General features: G+C 44.2%; 1 protein-coding gene across 3 annotated transcripts in view; it reads left to right on the top strand.

Moving 5' to 3' along the window:
- The first annotated feature begins 286 nt into the window (after window positions 1–286).
- The window catches only part of LOC119694999 (ubiquitin carboxyl-terminal hydrolase 12-like), a 28,816-nt gene continuing 4,433 nt past the window's right edge, over window positions 287–24,669 (top strand). The window contains exons 1-8 of one of the 3 annotated variants that reach the window (XM_038122757.1): window positions 287–435; window positions 13,586–13,666; window positions 16,984–17,057; window positions 17,850–18,076; window positions 19,264–19,340; window positions 20,164–20,247; window positions 20,865–21,062; window positions 23,221–23,299. In XM_038122757.1, the coding sequence (XP_037978685.1) occupies window positions 13,641–13,666; window positions 16,984–17,057; window positions 17,850–18,076; window positions 19,264–19,340; window positions 20,164–20,247; window positions 20,865–21,062; window positions 23,221–23,299 (765 nt within the window). In that variant the 5' untranslated portion in view covers window positions 287–435; window positions 13,586–13,640. Of the gene's footprint in view, window positions 436–13,585; window positions 13,667–16,843; window positions 17,058–17,849; window positions 18,077–19,263; window positions 19,341–20,163; window positions 20,248–20,864; window positions 21,063–23,220; window positions 23,300–24,669 lie in introns of all 3 variants that reach the window. The other 2 variants (XM_038122754.1, XM_038122756.1) reach the window with 2 other exon arrangements.

A 24,669-nucleotide genomic window follows, 5' to 3' on the forward strand; every position in this document is an offset into this window, starting at 1 on the left:
CCTTTCCCCATACCGATGCCGTTCCCGGTCCCGTTCCCAGTCCTGATCCTGTTCCCAATCCCATTCCCCATTCCTGTTCCTATTTCCATTCCCATTCCCGTTCCCGAACCTATTCCCATCCTCATTCCCATCCCCGTTCCCATTCCCCATACCCATTCCCATTCCTGATCCCGTTCCCATTCCCGTTCCCGTTCCCATTCCCATCCCCGTTCCCATTCCCGTTCCCGTTCCCGTTCCCCAGCTCGGTTCCCCCGGACCGAGAGCGCCTCGGAACGGTGGTTGCGCGGCTCGGGCGGCGCCGTTTCGGCGGCGCACGGGCCGGGCCGGTGAGCGGGTGCGCAGCTGGCGCTGTCAGTCGCGGCCCAAGATGGCGGCGGCCGGGGGCGGATGGAGGCGCTGGTGACGGTGCGGAGACTCGCCGCCGTCTGTACCATGGTGAGAGCCCTCGCGGCCGCCCGGCCCGCACGGCCGCTCCTCAGGGGCCCCCGGCCTCGTGCCCCGCGCTGAGCGGCGGGGAGAGCCCGCCCTCCGCGCCCCGGCGCCGTGCGGGCAGTTCAGACCCGTCGCTGCGGGAGGCCCCGCCGCCGGCACCGGGGTCTGAGGGGCCGGGGCGGAGCGGCCGTGCCGGGGCAGGGCGAGGGGAGCGCGGGGAGCCGCGGCCGGGCTGAGCGCGGGTGCCAGCCTGGCCGGGGCTCGCAGGGGTTTGGGATAATCGGGCTGAAATCCCGGTGGGAAAGGTGCTGGAGGCTCGGCAGAAACACGAGCCCGGCGCTCCCGGTGGGTGTGTCTCCTGCCGCCTGTGCCCTGAAATGTCTTTCGGGCCGGTGGGTGCTGCCTTCCGGAGAGAAAAGGAGTTATCGAGCATTAACTGGCCTTGTGCCCAGGTCGTAGTGGGTTGTTGTGATAACTGAGTTCATTTTCAAGCTCGTTCTACTCGTTTGTCAAAGCTCTGCAGTCGCTCCACGTGCATGCGTGTACCGGGACCGTCCCTGCCGCCGGGGAGAGAGGCAGGCTGGTAATTGCGTGATTATGCAGAATTTTTAATGAAGCTCCGCTGCTGTGCAAATAGAGCCCGGAGAGGCCGGGCTGGCGCTGGGCACGGCTGAGTCCCGGGGAAATACCGGAGCCCGGCCGTGAAACAGCAGAGCTGCGCTCAGAGAGCCTTCCGGGAGGAGCTCCCTGCTCGGAGCCCCGGCGGCGGGGCTGCAGCTCCCAGAGCCAGCAGGGCAGCGGCCTGGGGGTGCCCACTGGAGCAGTTTGGTTTCCAAATCCCGCCTTTCATTGCTCAGCTTTCATCACCCTCTGCAGCCTCAGCAGGGGCTGTTGCACCCCGGCTCGCTGGCTCTGTTTTCACCCGTGTGGCACAGGAACAGGGTTTTCCTACTGTTCCATGCAGGTGCTGACTCCCAGTGTAACTCCAGGCCCAGCTGAACTGGGCATTTGCAGCTTCACACCCCTAACAGGAGACATTAACCTTTGCTTTTCAAGTCCCTGGCCATGGAGATCTCCCTGGAAGCCTTTGGGAGAAGACTTCCTGGGACTTTCTCCTTCCCTAATCTCACCAAATGGGTTTTTTTTCCTACATAATTTATATTTTTTAATTGCCCATCACAGGCACAGGTGAGATGAAGGCCATGAGAGGTGAGTCAGGAATTTGCTGAGGAGTTCTGCACCCAGAGGCAGAGATTGACTCAGTCTCTGGAATATTTTGGGTGCATTCCTGAGAGCAGCTGGCTGAGTCTGGGATTGAGAGGGCAGAGGGAAGGCAGAGCATTTCCCTGGGACTGTGCAGCCAGACCTGAGCACATCCCAGTGGGGTTTTGGCATTTTTGCTCCTGGATTTTGGTTGGAAGCTGGGCAGGTTCCTCCCATTCCCCTCCTGAGGTTCTGGGAGTTCTTTTCCAAGAACTGCTGCAGCTCTGGGGACGCAGATTCTCCCCATTGTGTTTCAAATGGAGAATGTGCTGTTTCAGTTCTGTGCAGAAATCCTAGAGCAGTGCTGGTAGCATTAAATAATTGCATGAAACTGGCTTCCAAATTTCTTAATTAGTCATTTAATCAAATGCTGTGGGATCTGTCAGCATCAGTGTTTTGGGTGCATGTGTAGCTTGGCTAAACTTACTGTCAATATTAACATTTATTCCCTCATCTAGCCCAGGATGGGTCCCAGATTTATTCCCAGGATTTATTCCCTCATCTAGCCCAGGCAATTAAGGTCTGGGTGCTGTATTTTAAAACTGAATCAGTTTATTTGCATGTCCAGCAAGTAGAAATACTGTTTGGTTTGTCATGAAGGTAGATGAAAAAGCTGAGCCATCTTTATAAAAACATTGAAATACATGAGCAAAGTCCCTTTGGGAGCTGCTTTCTTCAGGACTATACTGAACTGTAGTGATTGTACAGGATTATTTTTTTTTTTTAGTAAAATATGCAGTTTTTACCAGCATTTCCAGTCATCATCTGCATTCCAGGCTGGAAAAGTGAAACCCAGATTTGTGCTATTGTCAGACCCTTCAGCATCACAGGGACTCCTGTTCCTGACTGTTTCTCAGCCGCTCCATTCCTGTCCAATTTCTCTTTAAAAATGAAGTTCCAAGCTTGAGCTCATTAGCAGCCAGTAACGAGGTTGGGCTTGGATCATCTCCCCCTGCCTGAAATCACTGGCCCGAGGATCAGCTCTGCTGTGCCTCAGGGTGGTGGCATTTCCTTGGTGGGAGCACCATCCCTTTGCCAGGATTTTGATGCCTCAGGTTTTAGCTTTTATGTTTTTCAGATTCTGTGCTGCTTTAGGGTGTGGGTCTGGGCTTCATATTAGGGGATGCTGAGGTCTCTGCACAGAGCAGGGAGACAAAACAATTCCTGCTCTAGCTGGGGACCAAGGACAAATGATCCAAATCTCAGCCCAGGAGCACAAACAGTGTGGGCTGAGGAGAGAAAAACAAGCAGGATGGGAGTGCCTGGGCTAAAGCTGGGATTGGACAATGAACTGCAAGGTGCAAATGGAGCAGAACTGATCCAAGGGAGAGACCCCGTGAGTGGTCGGGGATTTTGGGACCATTTTGGTTCATCTTGGGTGCAGCCCTGGCTGGGCTCTTGTGCTGCCCAAGGTGGATCCATTGAGGAGATCCTTTTAATAAATCCCTGCTTTATTCTTTAGCTCTGTCCAGCCTCTGCTCTAGGTCAGCCTCCACAAGGCATCAGTTTCATCACATCCCTGTGGCAGCTCCAGCCTGGCCGGGGCTGGGAGCTGGGAGGGAGCAGGGGTTGTTCATTTGGGTGTGATTCATTGCTTGGGGAGGCTGCTGACACCACGTGGAAAGCACAGCCATGGCCAGGAGCCACTGCCCCAGCTCTGCTCGCCTGGCACCAGCTTTGTGTCCCAGCCCTTTCCTTTGCTCTGGGCTTTGGGAGCTTTTCCTTCTGTTTGCAGTCAGCTGTAGGATTGAGGGAAATGGCAGCAGAGGTGGAAACAGGGAGCACTGCTGAGGCATTTTGCTTAAAAAATCTCCAGTTGCTGTTTCAGAAGTGTTTAAAGGGGGGTCTGTGGGTCTGGGGTGAACAGGTGGGGATCTTTTCTTGGCTGAGGAGAGAGTGAGGAGGGCAGAATTCCATGGGTCTGACTGCATCCTCTGACCCAGGATGTGTGTTCTGTGCTCAAGATGTGTTTTCTGTGCTCTGAGGCAGTTGTAGAACTGAGTTTCTGAGTCAGAACTTGAGGATTTTGTTGAATTGACAGAACTTTTGGAAGAGGAGACCAGAACTTGAGAAGGGAGCAAGGTGCAAAGCCCAGAGCTGGGCTTTTCCTCTCTGGCAGCTTGTGAGGAGTCTGTAGTAAGCTGTGAGCAGAATATTGTTTCTTGTAGGCAATTAGGGCCACTTCCTCTAGATTCATGTCTAATTGTTGGTCAAACCAGTAGGACATGCCTGAAGAACTCCAACCCAGGCTGCAAATTGGGGGTAGTCTTACATACTCTGAATTAGGACATATAATTATTGACTTCAGTGCTGGAGAGGAGGTGGCTGCAGCGTTTGTGAGTCTCACATTTCCATTTGCCACCTGAATAATTTACACTGGGCGGCTCAAGCAGAGCTGTGGTGTCCCTGGTGTGTAATGTCACCTCCTTGCTGTCACCTGTAGCTCTAGGACTTTGGTTTGGCTCTATCAGAGGATTAACATTTATAGCTTTTCTTTTTATCACTGGAAGAAGGGAGGGTGGAAGTAGAGCTGGCTAAGCAGATTTCTGTCTCTAGCAGTGCTCTGCTTCTTGATTGACTTGTTAAGCTGAAAGAAACCAAATATTCATCTTTGCACTTAAAACACAGCCTGAAAATAACTGAGAATAATTGTTTTAGGGGGGGAAAGAAATACATAACCCTTTGCAAAGCAAGGAGGAGGTCACTTCAAGGTTCTCCCACATGCTGTTTGTGTTCTGGTTTGATGCTGTGTGTGATGGGTGTTCATTGCTGCAGATTTGGGGCTTTGACAGTTTGGGGCTGGAAGCAAAGGAGGCTGCAGTTCAGGCAGACCACACGGGTTCCCTTGGAATGAGCTTTGGGATTTTACAGGAGTCCTGAACACATCAAGGAGCTTTTGTGCTGTTCTGGTGTCTGCTTTGATTGTCTATAAGCTTTTAAAATGTCATGCTTTAATTTTCCTCAGGAAAATGAGAGCTCATGAGAGATCCCAGCTGTGTTGGAGTTGAGGAAAGTGGGCACTCCGTGGTTCATTTGTTCAAAGTAGACACTGATTGTATTAGAGAACTTCTACTTCAGAGCTGCTACCATGTAAAAATGAAGTGTGAATACCTGGGGAAAGATGCTAAAATAGCAGTGTAGCTTGTTCAAGATCTGCTCTGTTATTGATTCTCTGTTGTTTGGCTCTTTAATCAGGATTTAGAGCAAATGCTTGTATTGCCTTGGAATTCATCTGTTTACATGCACATCACTTGCTGTCTTGTTGCCATTAAAAAAGAAATGGCTTTCAGTGCTTGCTCCAGCAGATGTCAGTTTGGGGATTCCTGCACTTGCTGCCAAAATAAAGGGCAGCACTGTGCATCATTATGGTTTGTTTGTATGTTGTATTTTCTATTTTCAGCTCATTTTATAGTGAATACTTAAAGTGGGCTTGTAAAACAGATGGGGATAAACTTTGCTGTGAAAGGACAAGAGGGAATGCTTTTAAACTAAAAGTGGGTTGATTTAGACAAGAGAGGAAGGATTTTTTTTTTCCATTAAGAGAGGTAAAGCACTGGCACAGAGTGTCCAGAGAAGCTGTGGCTGCCCCTGGATCCCTGGCAGTGTCCAAGGCCAGATTGGACATTGGGGCTTGGGGCAGCCTGGGACAGTGGGAGGTGTCCCACCCTGCAGGGGGTGGCAGTGGATTAGCTTTAAGGTCCCTTCCAACCTAAACTATTCCATGATTTATTCACTTAACCTCTCACACACTGAGCTGTGAATATATCTCCCCATTCAGATCCGTTGATTGGCTCCACAGCTGAATTTTACTGCTCTGTGCCTGTGTAATATCTGAAGTTATAAATGAAATGGTAACCTATTTATAAATCTTTGCTCTCCCTCAGCATCCACTTCCTCACTCTCCACAGCATTGTCCCTGCCCTGTTTGATGTGTGAGGCTCCTGATAAAATCTCACTGCCAGCTCACAAAAGAACAATGCTGGTAAACACTGGGCCTTGCACAGCTGGGAGCTGTTTGTGTTTGTTCTCTTGGAGCTGCAGAATCCCTGAGAGCTGAGCTGGCAAAGCCTCCACTCCTATGTGTGTTACTGGGTCACTGTGAGAAGCACAAGGTCACCAGGAGTCTTGGGGGTGGAGAAATCAGAGCTGGGAGCAGGGGTGATGTGGGAGCCTGGGATGGACTGGGAGCAGGGGTGATGTGGGAGCCTGGGATGGACTGGGAGCAGGGGTGATTTGGGAGCCTGGGGTGAACTGGGGTGGACTGGGAGCAGTGGTGATGTGGGAGCCTGGGATGGACTGGGAGCAGGGGTGATGTGGGAGGCAGTGGCTGAGGAGAGGAAGGAGCTGCTGACAAAGGTCAGCAGTGGTTCAGAGCAGTGGTTCTGTTTTTCCTGCCCTTTCTCCAGCATCCTTTCCACGTGTTCTTTTCACTGGAGCCCAGCTTTGCTGTCTCACAGAGCATAAAATGAGAGGGGTTCCCAGGAGCGTGGGCCCTGCTTTGCCTTTGGCAGGTGTGGATCCTGTGGACCTTGCAGGACCAGCTCCTCACAGAATAAACATGTGCTTGGAGGAGTTTACAAAGCACCCTGCTTTCATTGATTTTAAACCACTCCAATTAAGTCTTCACATGAGAAAACTCCTCTGGAAATGCAGCACTTTGGAGTTTTTCTGGGTGCCATGGCAGCAGTCAGGGTGCTCTGTGAGCTCTCCTCCCTGCTGGAAACGGGCACAGCCTTTCCAGGAGGAAGATTCCGTGGCATTTGGAAGCGTGGAGCCTTGGATAGTCTGTGACACTGCTCCTTTCAGGATTATCAGTTTGTTTGGGGTGCTTATGCAGGCAAGGTGCTGCAATCCAGGGCTCAATTTACAGTAATTTGTTATGCCTGGAACACAGACAGCCTTCCCAGATCCGTGAAAAGGGATCCTTTCAAACCCGAGCTGACAACTCTTTTTATCTGACTTCAGTGCTCCACAGCCAAGGAGTTTTAAAGGATGGGGAAAGCAACATCTAATCTGTGTTTACAAAACCATGACAGTGTGTTCTATAAATTTGCAGCAATACAACCCCAATCTGCTCCATTTCCACTTCCCCCCAGGGTAATTTTAATAGTCCTGAAGCTGGAACTATTATCTCAGCAAATACAGCAAGTGCAGGCAGACTTCTGCATCAGCTCATGCAGATTTCTTTCCTGCAAGGTTTTAAGTAGCTCTGGCTTGGCCTACTTGTTCTTTTTTCCCTCTTTTTGTTTTGATTTGTTTATTCACTCTTAAAACAACTCCTCAGCAGTGGGCATAAGCAGCTGCTCTAATCTGGAGTGCTGCACGATGGTGTCCCTGGGAGCCTTTCTGCACAGCCTGAAAGCTGCTTCCCAGCTCGGTTTAAACCCTGAATCTTCTGCTGCTCTCATTCGTTCAGAGCCAAATGAGTAATTAGAGAGCAAGTCTTGTGCACCAGGCACGTTCTGGACACTGAAATCCTGTAGGTTTTTTTCCCTTTCTTGCCTTTTTTTAAGGGAAATGTCTTTTGCAGGCAGGTGCTCAGTGGGAAGCAGCTGGTTCCAGTCCAGGAGTTAGGATGGTGTGGAGTCCAAGCCAAATATCCTCAGGGATTTTATTTCATCAGGTTTTTACTCCAGTGATGCCACACAGCTCCTGGGTGTGCATCCAGCTGCAGGGAAAGATTAGAGATCCCCTGAGTTATGAACATTTAATTCCTTCACTTGAACTGAATTAGATTTATTGCAAAGAGAGAAATGCATAAAAATCAGGTAATGTTGAAATTAGTATTTTGTACTGAGCTAAAATAATAGTAATTATCCTTAAAGAAAGGCTGACTCTTCCAATTTGCATGGGCTGTATGGAGAGGGCTTTAAATTGATTGTTAAAAGTGAGCTAATGGAATTGATTAGTCTTGGCTGTGTTTTAGACAGGCCCGAGGCAGCTGAAGGGTGGAGGCCAGCATAGAGAGCTACAGATTCAACAGGAGACAATGAACAGGTAGAAAGTTTCTGAAATTTTGGGAGGCACATCCAGATTTTAAAAGTTCTCTTCTGACAATCTGCAACTGTCCACAAATGAACTGTAAATGGAGCATCTGTTGGGGTGTGCATATTTATGTGTTTCCATCTAAAGTACTGGAGTGCCCAAAATAAGCACAGCAGACTTTAACCAAAAAAAAAAAAAATTAAAAAATTAAAATTGACTTTTTGTAGATTTTGGCAGGATTAATTTTGAAAAAAGACCAAACTGTAAGTTTGTAGTTGTGTTTTTGAAAAGATGGGAAGGACTTCACCATTTCAGTTAATTCCCTTGTACTTTAAGCAGTTGCTTCATCCCTGTTAAAAACCATCAATTAAAACCTCACGGGGAATTTGTTTGACAAGTCTTTCTGAATTTCTGTGTCTGTTAATGACACCAGAGAAATCTTGAGTATTTTTTGTCATTGTATTGAGCCGATGGTGGTTATGGAATGGCTCTAAACCCACTGGCAATTCAAAACCTGGGTAATTGGAGCCCCTCAGGACTTGTCAGAGGTGAGTGCCATGAACTCTGAGGGCAGTGGGATCTCCCCACTCGTGACTCCTTCCCTGCTTTGTGGGTTTTTCTCTCATTTTCCAGCTCACTGTTTGCTGAGCAGCAGCACAGCGCTGACCTGATTATTTTGACAAGAGCTCAGAATAGCAGCGAGGGTCCTGCCCCAGAGTTGTGCTAATTCTGGTCCTTTTTTCCCTAGAGCAGCAGCAGCAGCTGCTCCACGCTCAGCTCTCCTCACACCCTTCTTCCTGCTTTTCTAACCATCCCCACATGTGCAGAGTTACCTCCAGAGCAGCAGAAAGCAGGTATTTGGGAATGGAAATGGGGATTCCAGCCAGGTGGGACAGCGTTAGTTCAGGGTCAAAAAATGAATAGCCTGTAAGAACAGTCCACTAATTGTCAGCCAGGGTTTGTGGTGGATCAGGATTTCACTGCAACTCAGTAAAACTCTCATTGCTGAAAAGGAAAGAGGTTGTAATTTGAAGCAGGAACCACGAGGATGCTGGAAATGTGGAATTCTCAGCTGACAGCAGCTCCTGTTCTGAGCTGTGGGGTTGTTCTTAATCACTCCCAGCTTTTATTCATCCACAGCTTCACCAAAACTCTTCAACTCAGAGCCTGATTGCAATTTCTGCCATAAAGCTAATTAAATGTAATGCAGACAAAACTGAGCACTCCTCTGATTCCTGTCAGATAAGTGAATGCAATGAGCTTTTGTCTGTAAGAATAATTACAATTATGTAAGTTTAAGGTCACCAAGTGTTGAAGCCCCTGTTGTTTGATACATTTCCAGTTTCTGAAATCACTTCAATCTAGGCTATGCAAAATACTCATTTTCTTTGCAGGAATAGGATTTTTTTTTTTTTTTTGCTTGGAAGAGGCAGTAATGCCTAATTATCCTTCTCTGTGATCTCCTTTTGGTGCTGCAGTGGCTAAGAAACAAAAGTCTGCTACTATTTATTCTACTTGCATGGTGCACTGAACTGGAAATAAATCTTTAAGACTTCTCTAGTGAGCAAAAATCACTCAGAGCTTACAAGCTGGAAGAGTTGATAGATCTCTCTTCTGGTTTTGATGGGTTTTTCAGTTAAAATTGCAGGAATACTGTGGGATCAGTGCCTCAGTATGGCTTGGTTAGACAGTTCCCTCAGGTAAGGGGGTTTGAAACTGCTCTTTTCACATCCCTTTTCTTTAAAAAATTCAACAGAACTTGCCTTGGGTGTTCTCTGGATAGATATTAGTTTACCCCAATGCTATTTTCTCTGTATCTCATCCAGCTCTGAGCATGGAATAGAATCCCAGAATCCTTTAGGTTGGAAAAGACTATGAGGATCATTGAGCCCAACATGACAATCCCCACCTTGTCACCAGCCCAGAGCACTGAGGGCCACATCCAGCCTTTTCTTACATTTTTAAATCAAGATATTGGTGTGATGTCCCTCCCTGTGTTGGTATGAAAAAGTGAGGAAAATTTGACTATTAACAATTCCCCGTGCTGTTGTTTGGTACTTCATTATTTGGTATCTTAGATTTTTTAAGGGTGTTCTATGTCTTTTCAGACATGAAATGTTCTTGGATAGACCCTTCTTTCAATTAGCTGATATGCATAAAGTAAAACAACTGTAGCTATGACAGGAAATATATTATTGTTGTTCTTTGGGCATTTTCTTGGCCATTTTTAGCTGTGTATATTCTTGCTAAGGTGGTGATAGTTGAGATGGGCCAGGCAGTTTTTCATTTTCCTGTTTGACTGATAATTCCAGAGCTGTGGAAGCACAGTCAGTTCTGTGAGTGGGCTGTGGGCAGAAAAGGGAAGCTCTGAGACAACGCTTGAAGTCCCAGGAATTTCCAGAAAATGGAAAATTCTGCTTACAAGTGCTGAAACTTCTGTTGTCACCTCCCTCACCACTGTGAAACACTAAATTCACATCTCATTATGTAAGTCAATCACTATTACCACGTGGTTAAATGAGGGGAAGTTTTCCTCCTGGGGTAATTGTGTGTTGGAGAAATTTGGGTTTACTCCTGCTCACAGCGCTGAGTTTGATGGTCCTGGAGCAGAGCAGCTCCTGGAGAGCATTTCCTTGCACTGCCCAGGAGTCAAGGATGTACTCTGGGGTTGTTAAAACATTCATTTATTTGCCCTGCCCTAGCAGTGAGAAGTCAGTTCTAATCCCCTGCATTAATCTTTACATTCAGCTGTATTTTAGTTTTTAGTGGTTTTGCTTAGCTGTTGTACACCAAGCAAACTCAGTTGCTGTGGATGAGGGATTTTTTTCCTGGCATTTCTTGTTGCTCCCACAATATGTCACATAGTTTAGCAAAACTGTATTGATTTTAGGTGTGCAAAGTACCACAAGGGGCAGAACACTTTGGCTGTGGCACCCCAAAGAGGAGCATTTAATTAATTCCCCAAATAACAAAATAAATGTTCACATTATGTACGCTTGCCGCTTCGGTTAGATTTTTAATTCTAGGCAAGATGTGACTTTTATATTTCCAAAATGATGAAGTGTGGATTGTTTCTTGTGAGGAAATATTCCCGTGATGTGTGGCAGACGGAAAAATCTTTCAGCTGAGGTGGGCAGAGGTGTGTGACAGCTGTCAGTGTGACAGCAAAGCCTCATTGCAGCAGGACGTGGCTCAGGCTGGACTAGCTTTCAGCTGCACTGGGTTAATTGGCTAATTGTTAATTGAGTTGCAGAGATCTCTGATTGGGAGGAGCTGGACTTTGTCTGCAGTTCTGGACCTTCCCCCAAAACGTGACTGAGGCCAAGTGGTGCCCTCCCCATAAAGTGGATTTTCCCCCCATTGTTGTTCAGTGCAGTTCTCCTGGACATTGACTCTGGTGAATCATCTGTGATTCTGCAAGGGAGTTCTTTTTCCACGGAACACTGGGCATTGCATTTCCTGGAACTTTTTCACTATTTCATTTGCAAGTTTGCATCTTCAGAACTATTTATGATTCATCTCTGAGTTTTTTTTTTCATTCCTCCCACAAGTGCTTTGAGTCCTGTTTTGGTTTTTTTATGATTTTATGAATTTCAAATACTCTTTGGCAAGAAACTTGAGAATCTTCACAGAATCCCAGAATGATTTGGGTTGGAAGGGACCTTAAAGCTCATCCCATTCCATGGGCAGGGACACCTTCCACTATCCCAGGTTGCTCCAGTCTGGCCTTGAACACTCCCAGGGGTGAGGCATCTACAACTTCAATTGTAAATAATACATTAAATATAATCTAATTTATTGAGGAAACCTTAATTTTTTAATCTGCCTCTGCAGTTAGGTTACCCAAACTTATAAAGTTTGGGCAATAAATACAAGGAAACACTTGGGAAAAAACTCACCTGTGACCTGTCAGGTTAAATGGATACAAGTTGGTGGCTTGGTTGACAACCCTGGTTTATGGTAGGTTATTCAATTCTTTATATCATAGCTTTATTCAAAATTACAATTCTTACGGTTTTATTTATTTGTTCAGATATTTATTCCCTGTGTTGCTTTGCAGCTGGATCATTTGGGCTGTCAGGTTTCACTGTTTCTGTGAGGTTTGGTCCCTCTTTTAATGGGCTTTTCTCCTAATAAAATACTGGAGATCATGGAGGGGGTGAGGAAACTCCAGAGAAATTGAAACTGCACTTCACAAGCTCACAGGATTTACGAATCCTCCTTTCCTAATCTCCAACCATGCAGCATGGAAAAGCAAACAACCTCAGCAGGAGCCAGTTCTGATTTCCAGGCTGAAAATTCTGGAAATTTCCCCTCTTGTGCATTTCTGCATTTTGATGCTCATCTCCAGTTACAGCATTTCCCAAAGGCAGTGTGGATCAGAGCAGTGGGAATGGAGAGCTGAGGTAGCCCAGGAGAGACCCCTGCCAGCAAATCCTCTTTGCTGATGGTTCTCCTTTTATTTAAGGTTTGATTTGGGTTTTATTGAGGGGAGATATGGGAGGAAAAAGAGCTCCTTGGAAGCAGGGAATGACTGCAAGGAAACAAATGAAAGGAGCTGCCTGAACTGGCACTGATGCCTCAAAAATGTTGTGTGTAATTGCTGCTTGAGCAGAGCTCTGCTTGTAAATCTGTCAGCACCCTGTGAGTGTTTTGTGGGGTTTGGAGTACCCAGCTCTGAGCCTGCCTCGTTTTATCTGCTTTGAGAAATGTAACTCACTCTAAATCTGATGGGGGACATCCAACTACAACTGTTAAACCAGATTGTTTCTTGGTTTCTCTCCTGGTTTTTTTTGGAAATTTTTTGTTATTTCTCTGTGAAGGACAATCTGGATGGAACTGTCCTTAAAGTCTCTACTTGTGGTTTATATTAACAGGGAGATGATGGAAATGTTTGCTCAGCAATTGAAAAGCATTGGTAGCTTCAGGGGAATAAATTAATTGAGTTTTGCTGGACTGTAATGTTTGGTTGAATGTTTTTCTGAGGTGTCTGAAGGTGGCTCACCTGTGCAGGAGGATTTCTGTTTGGGCAAGGTTAGAGTTGGAGTGACTTGGGCATTTAAAACAGAATTAGGAATCCAAAGTGTTTGGATTCTGCACAAAGGAGCTCAGGAATGTTGGAGCATCAGCAAGAGGGCATTAAAGAACAAGATGAAGAGGAATGAGGGAAGGTACCAGCTCCAGATATTCCCATCCATAAGGGGTTGGTGGATTGAAAATGGAAAGAGATGAAGAAACCACTTTGAATATGGAGTGGACCAAGTTGAAATTCAAAATAAAACATCGGAATGCTTTAGTTGTTGCTTTATGTGCCAAATAAGAGCAGTGGTGGTTTTCAGTTGTGTCTAAACCAGCAAATTCCATCCTCATTGTACTGCTGGAAGCTCAAGCATATGTCAAAATGCAGTGTGAACTTCACACATCACCTTGAAATGAAAGGTAACCAAGCCAAAGCACTCCCAGGTGATCTGAGATGTGATAAAACTCTTCCTTCCATTCTTCTGGGGGTTTGTAATCAAAAACGTTGCCAGTCTAGAGTATTTTGCAAAATAAAGCTAGAAAAATACAGGGCAAGTTTCTTTATTTTTACAATGCATTCTTGACTGAATTAAGTTGCTGGTTCTAGATCACTGTGGCCAACTGGTGTTTTAAAGTGAGAGCAGTTGATTGTGGTCATTTCCAAATAAACTCAAATGTAGCAAACCCTTCTGTTAGATCAGATTGCTAACTTTGGCTGAGGGAGCTGAGATTTTAAATGACACCTTGGTACATTTGTGATAATAAAGCATCACATTCATTTAATTCTGACAAAATACTGATTTTCAATGGAAACAAATTATTTCCTAAGCTTAGGGGTTTTTTAGGAAATTTCTGTTTTCTCTAACATAAATATTGTTTTTTGTAGGGCGCCAATGCCTCTGCTTTGGAGAAAGAGATTGGTCCTGAGCAGTTCCCTGTGAATGAGCATTATTTTGGCTTGGTCAATGTAAGTGAATTTTCTATGCTTGAAATGCTGGGTTTTAATTCACATCCTAATTTGGAGCTTAGCAGGATTCTCTGAGAACTTGATTGATGAGACTTCTCGCTTGGAGTGGGACTGAGCACAGACACCACATCCTGCAGTGTGCTTATTAACCAAGATAGCATTTCATCTGAAACACAGAAAAATAAATGTATTTCTTGTAGAGTCTGTGAGAGAACTCTTCCTCCTCCAGTACATTTCTACTTCTAAGATTTTAATATTTAGCTGGAAAATTTGAAATAATAATGTGTGTCCATTGTTCATATGCTGTTCCAGAGAAGATTTTCCACTGATGCTGCAGTGCAGAGGAGGCTTTAAAATTAAAATGTGTTACTTTTTAGTTCTAAAAACACCCCTCTCGTGGGAGGAGTGGAAGTTTTGTGCAGGAGATGAATGACATGGACTGGGTGGATAATTCCTTCATGTCGTAATACTCCTTCTGGATTTTTGGTGTAGCCATGAACCCTCCAAAAAGCTGAATTTTTGCAGTTTGTATGGCTCTAGGCAGGGAGCTGTGGGGCAGCAGAGCTCTCTGCCAGCATTAACTGTGCAGAGGATGTTGATCCTGTTGAGTTCAGAGCAGCAGTGGCATCCTATTCATGATAGGAAAATGCAATTTTGGCAGAACTCAGTAGAAACAATTATTCCTGTGTTCTGGTCTTCAGGGTTGTGTTGAGAGCTGGGAGATGCTCCATGTCTTCACACACCAAGTAAGGCCAACTAAACAGTATTCATTGAGCTCATTAGAGACCCAGTTAATTGACTTTGTCTGGGTATCTAGCAGTTTATATTTCAGACACCCAGCTATGCAAACACCCAGAATTCTGTTCCCCATGTGGGGTGTTGGTGGCCATTCCAAAGCTGCTGAGGTTTGCACCATAATGGCAAAAATGGAATTGTAACAGAAATAGCAAAGCACTGAATGGCGTGAGGAGGAAAAACAGCATCCTAAAAATAGCCAGAATTATTAGAACCCCATCCATTCTCTGTTTTGAAGGACAAAACATGACTAACACTGTTGTGCTTCATTTCTTGCAACTGGTTTCTTGAGGGTGATGTTTTCATGCCGTTGTTCTGCTGAGCTTTTCCTGAAGTTATTTCTGGTTCTTTCATTATTTGGAATTAATTGGAGCGTTTTAAAGAGGGCAGTTTCATGGCTTAGCATCTGTGCTGTTAAATGTGTGATTGCACTGCAAATGCAATCAGGTTTTGAACTCATGGGCAATGGAGGCCAAAACTTTGGGTTGAATAGTTATTTAATTTTTGGATCAGTGAGCTAAAGCAACCTGACTCTGTTAAACTGTGTCTAAAGCCACTGCAGAATATGTGGGAAACTGTTAAAACAATTCATATTTACTAAAACCCAAGAGGGATGGAACAATGGTGTCATTCCAGAATTTCATCTCAATTTTCATTTTAAGAAGCTCCTACCTTCAAATAAGCTTTCAGAATTAGGATGGCTATTTTGTGTTGTGTGCAGATTTATTTAGCGTGATGATTCTTTGTTTTTCTAGGTCACTAACAAGCGTGTGAGTGATTCTGTCTCCTAATTCATGTGTTTGTTTAGTTTCCATATTTATTTTCCTCGTGTCAATAAGTTTTAACTGTTGTTCCCTGTTGCTTCCATGTGGTGTAAATCAATGTTACTCTGGCTATAATCTAGCTATGTTTGAATGAAGCTGTTCATTTTCTGTTTCAGTCAAAGTGATTATTACCTTGAAACCATTCGCTGCAGTAATCACACCAAATCTGGGTGAACAGTGGCCATGTCTCAGTGTATCACCTAAAACCAGTCAGCTCTGCAGACAGATTTTTATGCTTTTTTGGTTTATTTAAAATATGTTGCTCTTGGGGTGCAGAACCTCGTTACCAGAATATCTGGGGACTGAAAACCCAGAATTTGTGTCATTTTTTTGAAGCAGCAGCACAGTAGATGGCAGAGCAGCAGCTCTGAAGCCATGGCATGTGGTTGTGGGTGATAAGCTGATATCCTGGTGTCCTCCTTGCTCTGCCACAGGGAGCAGCCTCTGCAAGGCCTTATCTGTGCCTGACACTGCCTGCACACAGGCCAGATGCAAACCAGCTGCTCTGTGCCTGGCCCTGCATCATGTGCTGCTCAAAACATTCTGTTGTAAGCAGCAAATATTTGTTTTATTATTAATTTATAATAGGTTTTGCCACTGGGATTGGCTCAGTTGGTCAGAGCAGGGTGCTGGTAATGCCAAGGCTGTGGGTCTGATCCCTGGATGGGTTGTTCACTTTAGAGTTGGACTCAGTGATCCTTCTGGGTCCCTCCCAACTTAAAATATTCTGTGGAACTCATTATTTATTTATTTAGTGTCCTTGCTACCTCTCCCCTCTCGGGATGATGAGTTGTGCTGTGTCTCCACAAATTTTGATTCTTTGCTGAACCCTTAAGTACTTTTTCTGTGTATTCCCAGTATCCTGTGAGTGTTGTCTTCTCTCCCTTCCCTTGCTGGCACAAGGCTCAGTCTTTCCCCCCATTCCAAGCAATATTTTTCCCCATTCCAAGCAATATTTTTCCCCATTCCAAGCAATATTTTTCCCCATTCCAAGCAATATTTTTCCCCATTCCAAGCAATATTTCCCCCCATTCCAAGCAATATTTCCCCCCATTCCAAGCAATATTACCCCCCATTCCAAGCAATATTACCCCCCATTCCAAGCAATATTCCCCCCCCAACCAGTGTTTCTTGCCCTCCATTCCAGCCGGTGTTTTTCCCCCCCCATTCCAGCCGGTGTTTTTCCCCCCCCCATTCCAGCCAGTGTTTCCCCCCCCCATTCCAGCCGGTGTTTCTTGCCCCCCATTCCAGCCAGTGTTTCCCCCCCCCCCATTCCAGCCAGTGTTTCCCCCCCATTCCAGCCGGTGTTTCCCCCCATTCCAGCCAGTGTTTCCCCCATTCCAGCCAGTGTTTCCCCCCCATTCCAGCCAGTGTTTCCCCCCCATTCCAGCCGGTGTTTCCCCCCATTCCAGCCGGTGTTTCCCCAGTAAATGAGCTCTGCCAGGTGACTCCTCCAGTTTCACTGTGTGACATGCTGAATGAACTCTGTTCCTGTCATTCCTTTTTGGCAGCCCTAATGCAAAGCCCTTTGTTTTCCCTCTGTTCTGTTTTTGACCAGTTCGGCAATACCTGCTACTGCAACTCGGTCTTGCAGGCCCTTTATTTTTGTCGGCCCTTTCGGGAAAAGGTTTTGGCATACAAGGTGCAGCCTCGAAAGAAGGAAAGCCTCCTGACCTGCCTCTCTGATCTCTTCAACAGTATTGCCACACAAAAGAAGAAGGTGGGAGTCATCCCACCCAAGAAATTTATTTCCCGCTTGAGGAAGGAAAATGGTAAATGAAGGAATGATTTCTTAATGCATTTTTTAGGATGTAAAATGTTAAATTATGGGGGTTTTTTTGGAGTCTGAATTATCTAGTTTTAACAGGTTTCTTGGGGATTTTTGTGGTGTGGAGTTCACCACCTGTGTGCCTGTCCTGCCTCAGTGTCTGTTTCTGGACTTGCATGTGTCCAGATATTCCACGCTGGCGGGGTGTTCCCTAGAGGAACAAAGCACACTCCAGGTCATTGCTCCAGGCTCTCATGGACTTCCCCAGGAGACCCAGCCACTCATAGCCTGTTCCCTTGCATTTGTGGTAGGGTGAATTCCTTAGGATCAGAGCTGCTGCTTATTTCCCAGAGCTGTTTGGTGAGGAGAAGTTCTGGCTGTTGATTTCTCCTCTCTGCTTGAACTTGAAAAGATAACAAACTTCCAGGAGGGGATTTTTGCCCCTTGGTGCTGGATTTAATGAACCAGTGGCCCAAGGCAACACATCTGAATTTCTTTATTTATCTCCCTTTCCAAAGAAAAGAAGAAAAAAACTACAAAAAGCCCCAAACCAATCATGGCTTCTTCAGTTCTGAGAAATGACCAAACTAAGTTTCCTTAATGGTATTTTTCAGCTGTTTGTTTCTTGCAACCTGAGGATAATCATTGAGAGAACAACAAAATGCAATTCTTCCCAAACTCACCAGTGCCACCAGAACTGTGTATCAGGGGAGAGGAGGGGAGGGAAAGAGCCACAGTGACCTGGTGTTGGGAAGTGTCTGTAGTTGTTCATTCTCCTCCCTGTCTCCCTTTCCAGAATTATTTGATAATTACATGCAGCAGGATGCACACGAATTCTTGAACTACCTACTGAACACTATTGCTGACTTGCTGCAAGAGGAGAAGAAGCAGGAGAAGCAGAATGGGAAGCTCCAGAATGGCAGCATTGAGAGTGAAGAAGGAGACAAGCCTGATCTGACGTGGGTCCATGAAATCTTCCAAGGAACACTAACCAATGAAACCAGATGTCTTAACTGTGAGGCTGTACGTGCACCACCAAACCACTCCTCTTTAGCTTTCTCCCAGCTTCTGGATTGGTTTCCCTAACGCTCAGCACCCTTTTTCATTCATTAGGGTAGATGAAATTGCACTGTCTCTATTAAAATATGGAGCATAGCCTATTTTAGGACTCTATGTTCAAACCAGTGCTCATTAAGGTATGTTGCTCAGAAAAAGCCCAGTGTTTTCCCTGTTTCTCCTCCCTGTTTCCATCGAGGCAGCTGCACCTGGCTGACACAAGCTGCCTTTTTTGTCTCCATGTTACTCCCTGTGTCAGTGGCTGAGAGTTTATGTTGTGTTCCTACATGAGAGTTGCTCTTAATTTAACTCTGGCTTGAACTGAGTTGCTTGAACTGGAAGTCCGTGCTCGGTGCTGGTCCTTGGCCACTCTATTTGAGAGCAAAAAAAGTGGCATGAAGTCTAGAATTAGAACCACAGCCCCTTCAGACCAGGGATTTGTAGTTTGTCATATGCTCTGATTTAATAATGCTAAAAAAAAAATGAAAACCCAGATGGGGAGAGAAATAAAAAACCCAGGAAGTGATTACAACAGAAAAGACTGCTCTTGGCATTTAAAATCTAAAGTTATGGCTATGTGGTGAGGAGAAGCTCTAAAAATTACATTAATAGGATTCTGTCTCAAGGTTTTTGCAATGAAATGTGACTGTTCCACAAATGGAAAGATGGTTTTCCTCCCTGCTAACCCATTTAATTGAGGAGCCATCTGCCTGTTTCTGCCTTGCCTCTGAGTATTGACTGTTACACCCTGAAATGCAGCAGAAAGCTGCAGCAGGCTGCAGAGAAAATGGAATGTGGTTAAAACCTCTCCAGTGAGGGCTCTGGGTGGTTAAAACCTGGGTTTGACAGTGAAATAATCAGAAGTGCCTTGAAGTCTCAAGGGGGAGAGATGTTTCATGAGGAAGTGTTTGGGGTTTTGTGCTTTTTTCTTTGGGCTTTTGGTTTTGTTTTGTTGTTGCTTTTTTTAATGCTCCTCTTCAGATTTTAACACCCCATCAGACTATTTAATCACTTATAGTTTACCTCAAGGAAAGGCCTCTTTGTGTGCATGTACATTTATTTTTAATCACATTGCACCACTCCAGAATTAGATAAAAGAAATCTGCCAGCTCTAAATTGTTACCGAATATCTCTCCTTATTATTTTTTTTCAAGGTTAGTAGCAAAGATGAGGACTTTCTGGACCTCTCGGTTGATGTGGAACAAAATACATCAATTACACATTGTCTAAGGTAAACAGAATTCTTTGGGAATGGAAACAATACCTGCCCTGGTCAGAAGGAAAGAGCCTGGATTAGTGATTCTCTGTAGGCTTTGACATGAGGGAAAATATTGTGAGTTATGGAAGGTTTCTAAGTGGGTTATAGTAGTTAATAAATGCTAGTGGTAGAGAAGATTGATTTTCACTTTCTTTTATGGGGATTTGAATTTGTTACATCAAATTCAAATCCCCACACAGCCAGGCTTTATCAAAAATAAACATGCAGTGTTTGGCTTCACAGTAAATTCTTGATTATTTTCATATTCTTATTGAATTTCAGTTGCCTAGCCCTGATGTTAAGGGTCAGTTTGGTTTTTCCTGGTAGACATTTGCTCCATGTGTTTGTCTGCTGGATCCAAGGCTTATCAGCTGCTTGGATATTTAATTTGCATCCAGCATCTGGCTATTTAATAGCTGATAATGGATCTCTAATTGCTGGGAGCTGAAGGATCATCCAGACTTTGCTACTTAGTGGCTGGAGATGTGAACATTTAATTTCTGCCACTAAAGAAAACATGGAGTGGCTACTGATGGAAACAAAACTCAGTCACCTTCTTGCTGTTTATTACCTTTCCTAGGCAGAAAATAGGCAGTTAATAGTGTAAATTCCAGATTTTTCCAGCTGAACATTGATGCTGCATCCCAGGAATGAGACAAATACACATCAAAGGGGTCTGGGAGCACCACGAATGAAAGGAGCTTCATCCTCTGTGTGTTGTTTGGGGTTTTTTACAGCATTTTCAGCCTGGATGCTCTGGAATATCCCTGCTTATGCCACTCTTTGATTTCCACAGGGGATTTAGTAACACTGAAACTCTATGCAGTGAATACAAATACTATTGTGAGCAGTGCCGCAGCAAACAGGAGGCACAGAAGAGGTAAGGGCCAAATATTCAGGCTGAGGGAGATGTTCTCTCAAAATTTCTGGGCAAATACACCTGGTGAATTCAGGCAAAGAAAAGGTGAGGTTGTCTAGGTCTGTGTTTGGTGAAGGAGAAATGGAGAGACCGAGTAACTTCATGGCAGCCTCCTCACGAGGAGATCCATTCTGTGTGTCTCCCTGAAGAGTTTCTATCTGCTGTTTCCAGACATCCACATTTTCCCCAGTTAGTATTAATCAGCTTAAAGCCACTGGAAAACATCCCATCTGCTTTGTCTGGGAGCACTGGGTACATGAAATCTTATTTCTCCCTCAGACTTGGTCACAGCCAGAGCAGCAACACAGATTTATTCCAGCTCTTTCTTCCCACTGATGGGTGAAAAATTGATGTTTTCCTGCAGTTGTCTTGTATTCAGATGTCAGTTGTGCTGTTAATAATTTGGAATAAATATTGCCTGTTCTCACTAAGAGAGGAAAGAATTTTTTTTTTTATTTTACCAATAATTTGGATTCCTTTTATGGCACTTCCTCATAATGAAGCTGCTCTTGAACAAATCTTTGTCCGGGGTGCTTTGCTAATCCTTACCCTTTATTTCCCACAATTTTGTGCTCCAGAATGAGGGTGAAGAAGCTGCCCATGATCCTGGCTCTGCACTTGAAGAGGTTCAAGTACATGGACCAGCTGCACCGCTACACCAAGCTGTCCTACAGGGTGGTGTTCCCGCTGGAGCTGCGGCTCTTCAACACCTCGGGGGATGCCACCAACCCCGACAGGATGTACGACCTGGTGGCCGTGGTGGTGCACTGTGGCAGGTACTTCTGCACGTGCCCTGCCTTTCCCTGCAATTCTGAGGGAATCTCTCATCCCTGTGCTGGTTTATAGCACTGCTTGGTAATGTAGGAACGCTGTCAGAGCTGGTTGGCTGGAAGTATTTTGATTTTTTTTTTTTAATGTCAGTGTTTTTTACTAGGTTTTTTGCTATTTTAAGTTTTACTTTAAATTTTTTACTGTCAGTTTCTCTGGGTCTGGATTGCAGGCACTTGAGGAGGTAGTTCATGTTCACACTCAGGTGTTGATTATTTCTTATCAGTGAAACAGCCTCACAACCATGAGTTCTGCAGCTTTTCATTAGCAAGGCACAAAATGGCCAACAATCTCTTGTTACAAGGTCTTTTAAGACTAAACTCTCCAATTAAGAACTGACACCTGGGTTATTTCCCCTTTTAACCCAATAACTGATTCCCTAAAGCCTGCAATGCAGACTTTTCTGCCCAACTGCAAAACATCACCCAAACCCATGGAGAAGAAGGTAAAGAAGAACAACCTGCCTCTGCCCTAAAACCTCCATCTTGCTTCATATTTATTTCTATATTCTAAAACCCCAAACTCTCAAGTTTTCCATCCCATGATCTTACACACACTTCTGACCAACTCCACACCCACAATCCCAGTGCTGTCAATCAATTTTGGAAGCTCTCTCCACAGCCTCAGCTCAAATGCAGTGTTCTTCTGTGGGTCTGTGCCTTGCAGCCCAGAAAGTTTAAAATCCTCAGCATCCATGATTCCAACATTTTACTATTTTAAATTTTACTTTACATAAATTGTGTCATTTGTGTCATCAGCACAGTGGCACATCAGACAAGTTCTTTCTTTGAGCTGTAGCAAAGAGCAATCATTAAAAAACCCCAAAACAACAAAAACCCCCACCCCTAACCCTGCTTTCCAGGAAATCTAAATGGAAGAAAGAGAAATCTTGGAAAAACACCTACTGAAATAGAATTAAATTATGTTTTTCATCTTGCTGCTGCCTAAACCCTTGAAGTTTCTTTAGAAGCTGGTGCCATCATGTGGAATAAACTGTGCACTGCTGGGTTTTTTAAATATCCTCATTTTCTTAAGCAAATTTTAGTTTTAGCAGCTTTAGTTCTGGTTTTAAAAGCAAAGAGGAAAAAACTTCTAAGCATTTTAGGAAAAAAAGCCCTCATGAAAGGGAAAAATATTTCTAACTGCCTCCAGGAGAGACGAGTTTCAGAATAACCAGTTGTGACAGCACATAAATGCTTTGAAATATCTTTGTGAGAAAAAAAATGCTAATAATGCAGAGATTTAGTATAAACAAACTTCATATAATTCTAGAAGGTCTTTGTTGTGGTGCAGTTATATATAATTTTTACCATTTTAGGATCTCATGCAATGCAGTTTCTTGTGTAGTTTTTGTTTGCCACACCTGTGCCTATGCTTACATGTTTGGATAATGGTGGTTAATAATTCAGATTATTAAATGGCTTTGCTTTTATTTCCTCAAACCTTTTATCCTATGTGGGGCTTTTAGGATTCCTGTAACTCACCTGCTCTCAGTTCTTACCAGAATTTTACCAAAGGCTTGAGATAAAAGAGGTTTTCTGAATATTTTGAGTTCTGAGTACTTGTTTGAAATATTTTGCATGTATGGTTTAGTTCAGTTTAAATTTAAATTAGGTTTAGATTTAAGTTTAAATTTAGTTTTTTTTAGTTGCCATAAACGAAGGAATTCCACTCTGTGAATTGGAAACTTCCACCAGAAAAGTGGGAAGGGCTGTCCCAGAAGGTCTGGCTGTGCTCAGGTTAAACCACACTGAGAACTAAAGGAATTCCTGCTCTGAAATAAAATATTTCAGAACTGATTTAATTCAAAACTTCAGTTTTAATCCAAATACTCAGCAGTGGTGAATGCAACACAACAGAGATTGAAATATTTTTAATTTTGGGTTTTAAAATCTATGAATGATGATACGCAATATTTACAGCATCTCGTGTTTTGAATATTTTGTATTTTCAAGTAGCCAACAGCAACATTTTAATTGAAGCAATTTGGCAAAAATCAAAAAAGCCTCCCCAGGGAAAAGCTGGGAAGTGGAGCTGGGAGAGCAGAGGTGATTTTGGGGAGGGCAGTGACTCCTGCTAATAAATTTGCAATCCCTTTTCCTGCAGTGGCCCCAACCGTGGGCATTACATCACCATCGTGAAGAGCCACGGCTTCTGGCTGCTCTTTGATGATGACATTGTAGAGGTGGGTAAGGAACAGTAGAACACCCCAAACTCTCATTGCAGCCCATTTTTAGGCCCCTTTCCATTGCTAACTTGCATTTCGTTGCTGCACTTAAGAGCTTCTCACTTTTTTGGGGGTCACTTTTCACCAACAAATTGTAGGGAAAAAAAAAAATTTTTAAAGATGATGTTGAAACAGCTCAAGCAAATTTTTCCTTTTCTGCCAACATATCTGTAAAGACTGATATCCACAATATTTATACATCCATGGATTTCACTTAATTATTAAGCAAATATCAAACAGTGGAACAAATGCCACAGCAGAGCTGCTTTTTTAAAGATGAAAATGCTTTGTTTGTCTCGGAGATCCTGTGGTCAAGGCCTGATTAAGTGTCTAAATAGCAAAATCCATGCTTGTGTTGAAATAAAAATGTAGGACATTCCCCATTTTTAATTTTTTTCAATCTTTGTGTAGCTTTCAGTATCAGGGGTGGCTCTCTAGTGTGTGTGGCTATCAGCAGTTTCCTTTTTCCCATTTTAATATTTTTGGGGTCATTTTCCTGTTTCTGTCACAGTCCAAGTACAGAATTGTGTCACCTGATTTGGAAATAGTTCACCCCAATATTTTAAAATGCAAGCATCCTCTGTATTTTCCATCCAGGAGATGAAGTTCACATTTTAAAGGTTGACAATAACCATCCTCTTACTCAGTATTTGTTTTCTATCAGCTACTTCTATGTTGTATCTTCACTTTTAGGGCAAAACCAAATTTCTCTTTATCTGCAAGCACTGTTGACACTTTCACAGATGTGCCAAAAATGGCTTTTAAATGTATGCTGTCTGTTATTGGGCAGTAAATCCAAGGAGCTGTCATGTAGTTCCTCTCTTCTGGGAAAAAACACACATTTTTTTTCCTTTATCTTGCTGTTCTCTCTTTAATTCTGGCTTGCTTTTGGTTTTCAAGTTCATCTTCTTTTATAGAATTTTTTAAATGCTGTAAAGACAAAGCTCTTTGGAGGGTTTAAATTCTAGGTGTGGCCACCTAACAGAACAGGCTTGAAAAGGTGAGTGCAAAGCTCTTGCTCACAGATATTACAGCTGAAAGCCAGGAAAAGCCTTTTCCCCCGAAATACAAAAAGCTTTCTTGCATTTTTGGCAAGTGATGTGAGTGAACAGCTCCAAACTGAAAATAGGAAGGAGTTTGTCCTCATTACCCACTAAATGTCAGCAGTGGGGAAGGCAGATTTATTTGTCTGTTAGGATTTCATGGGAGGGCCAACTCTCAATTAAATTGGAGATTGATGATCCCCAAACATCCTGCAGCATATGGGGAAACAGCAAATCCAGGGGACAGCTCAGTCCAAGGGGGATCCTGAGCCAAGCAAAATGAAC

Source organism: Motacilla alba, chromosome 4A (genome assembly GCF_015832195.1).
Source record: "Motacilla alba alba isolate MOTALB_02 chromosome 4A, Motacilla_alba_V1.0_pri, whole genome shotgun sequence".
Lineage (NCBI taxonomy): Eukaryota > Metazoa > Chordata > Aves > Passeriformes > Motacillidae > Motacilla > Motacilla alba.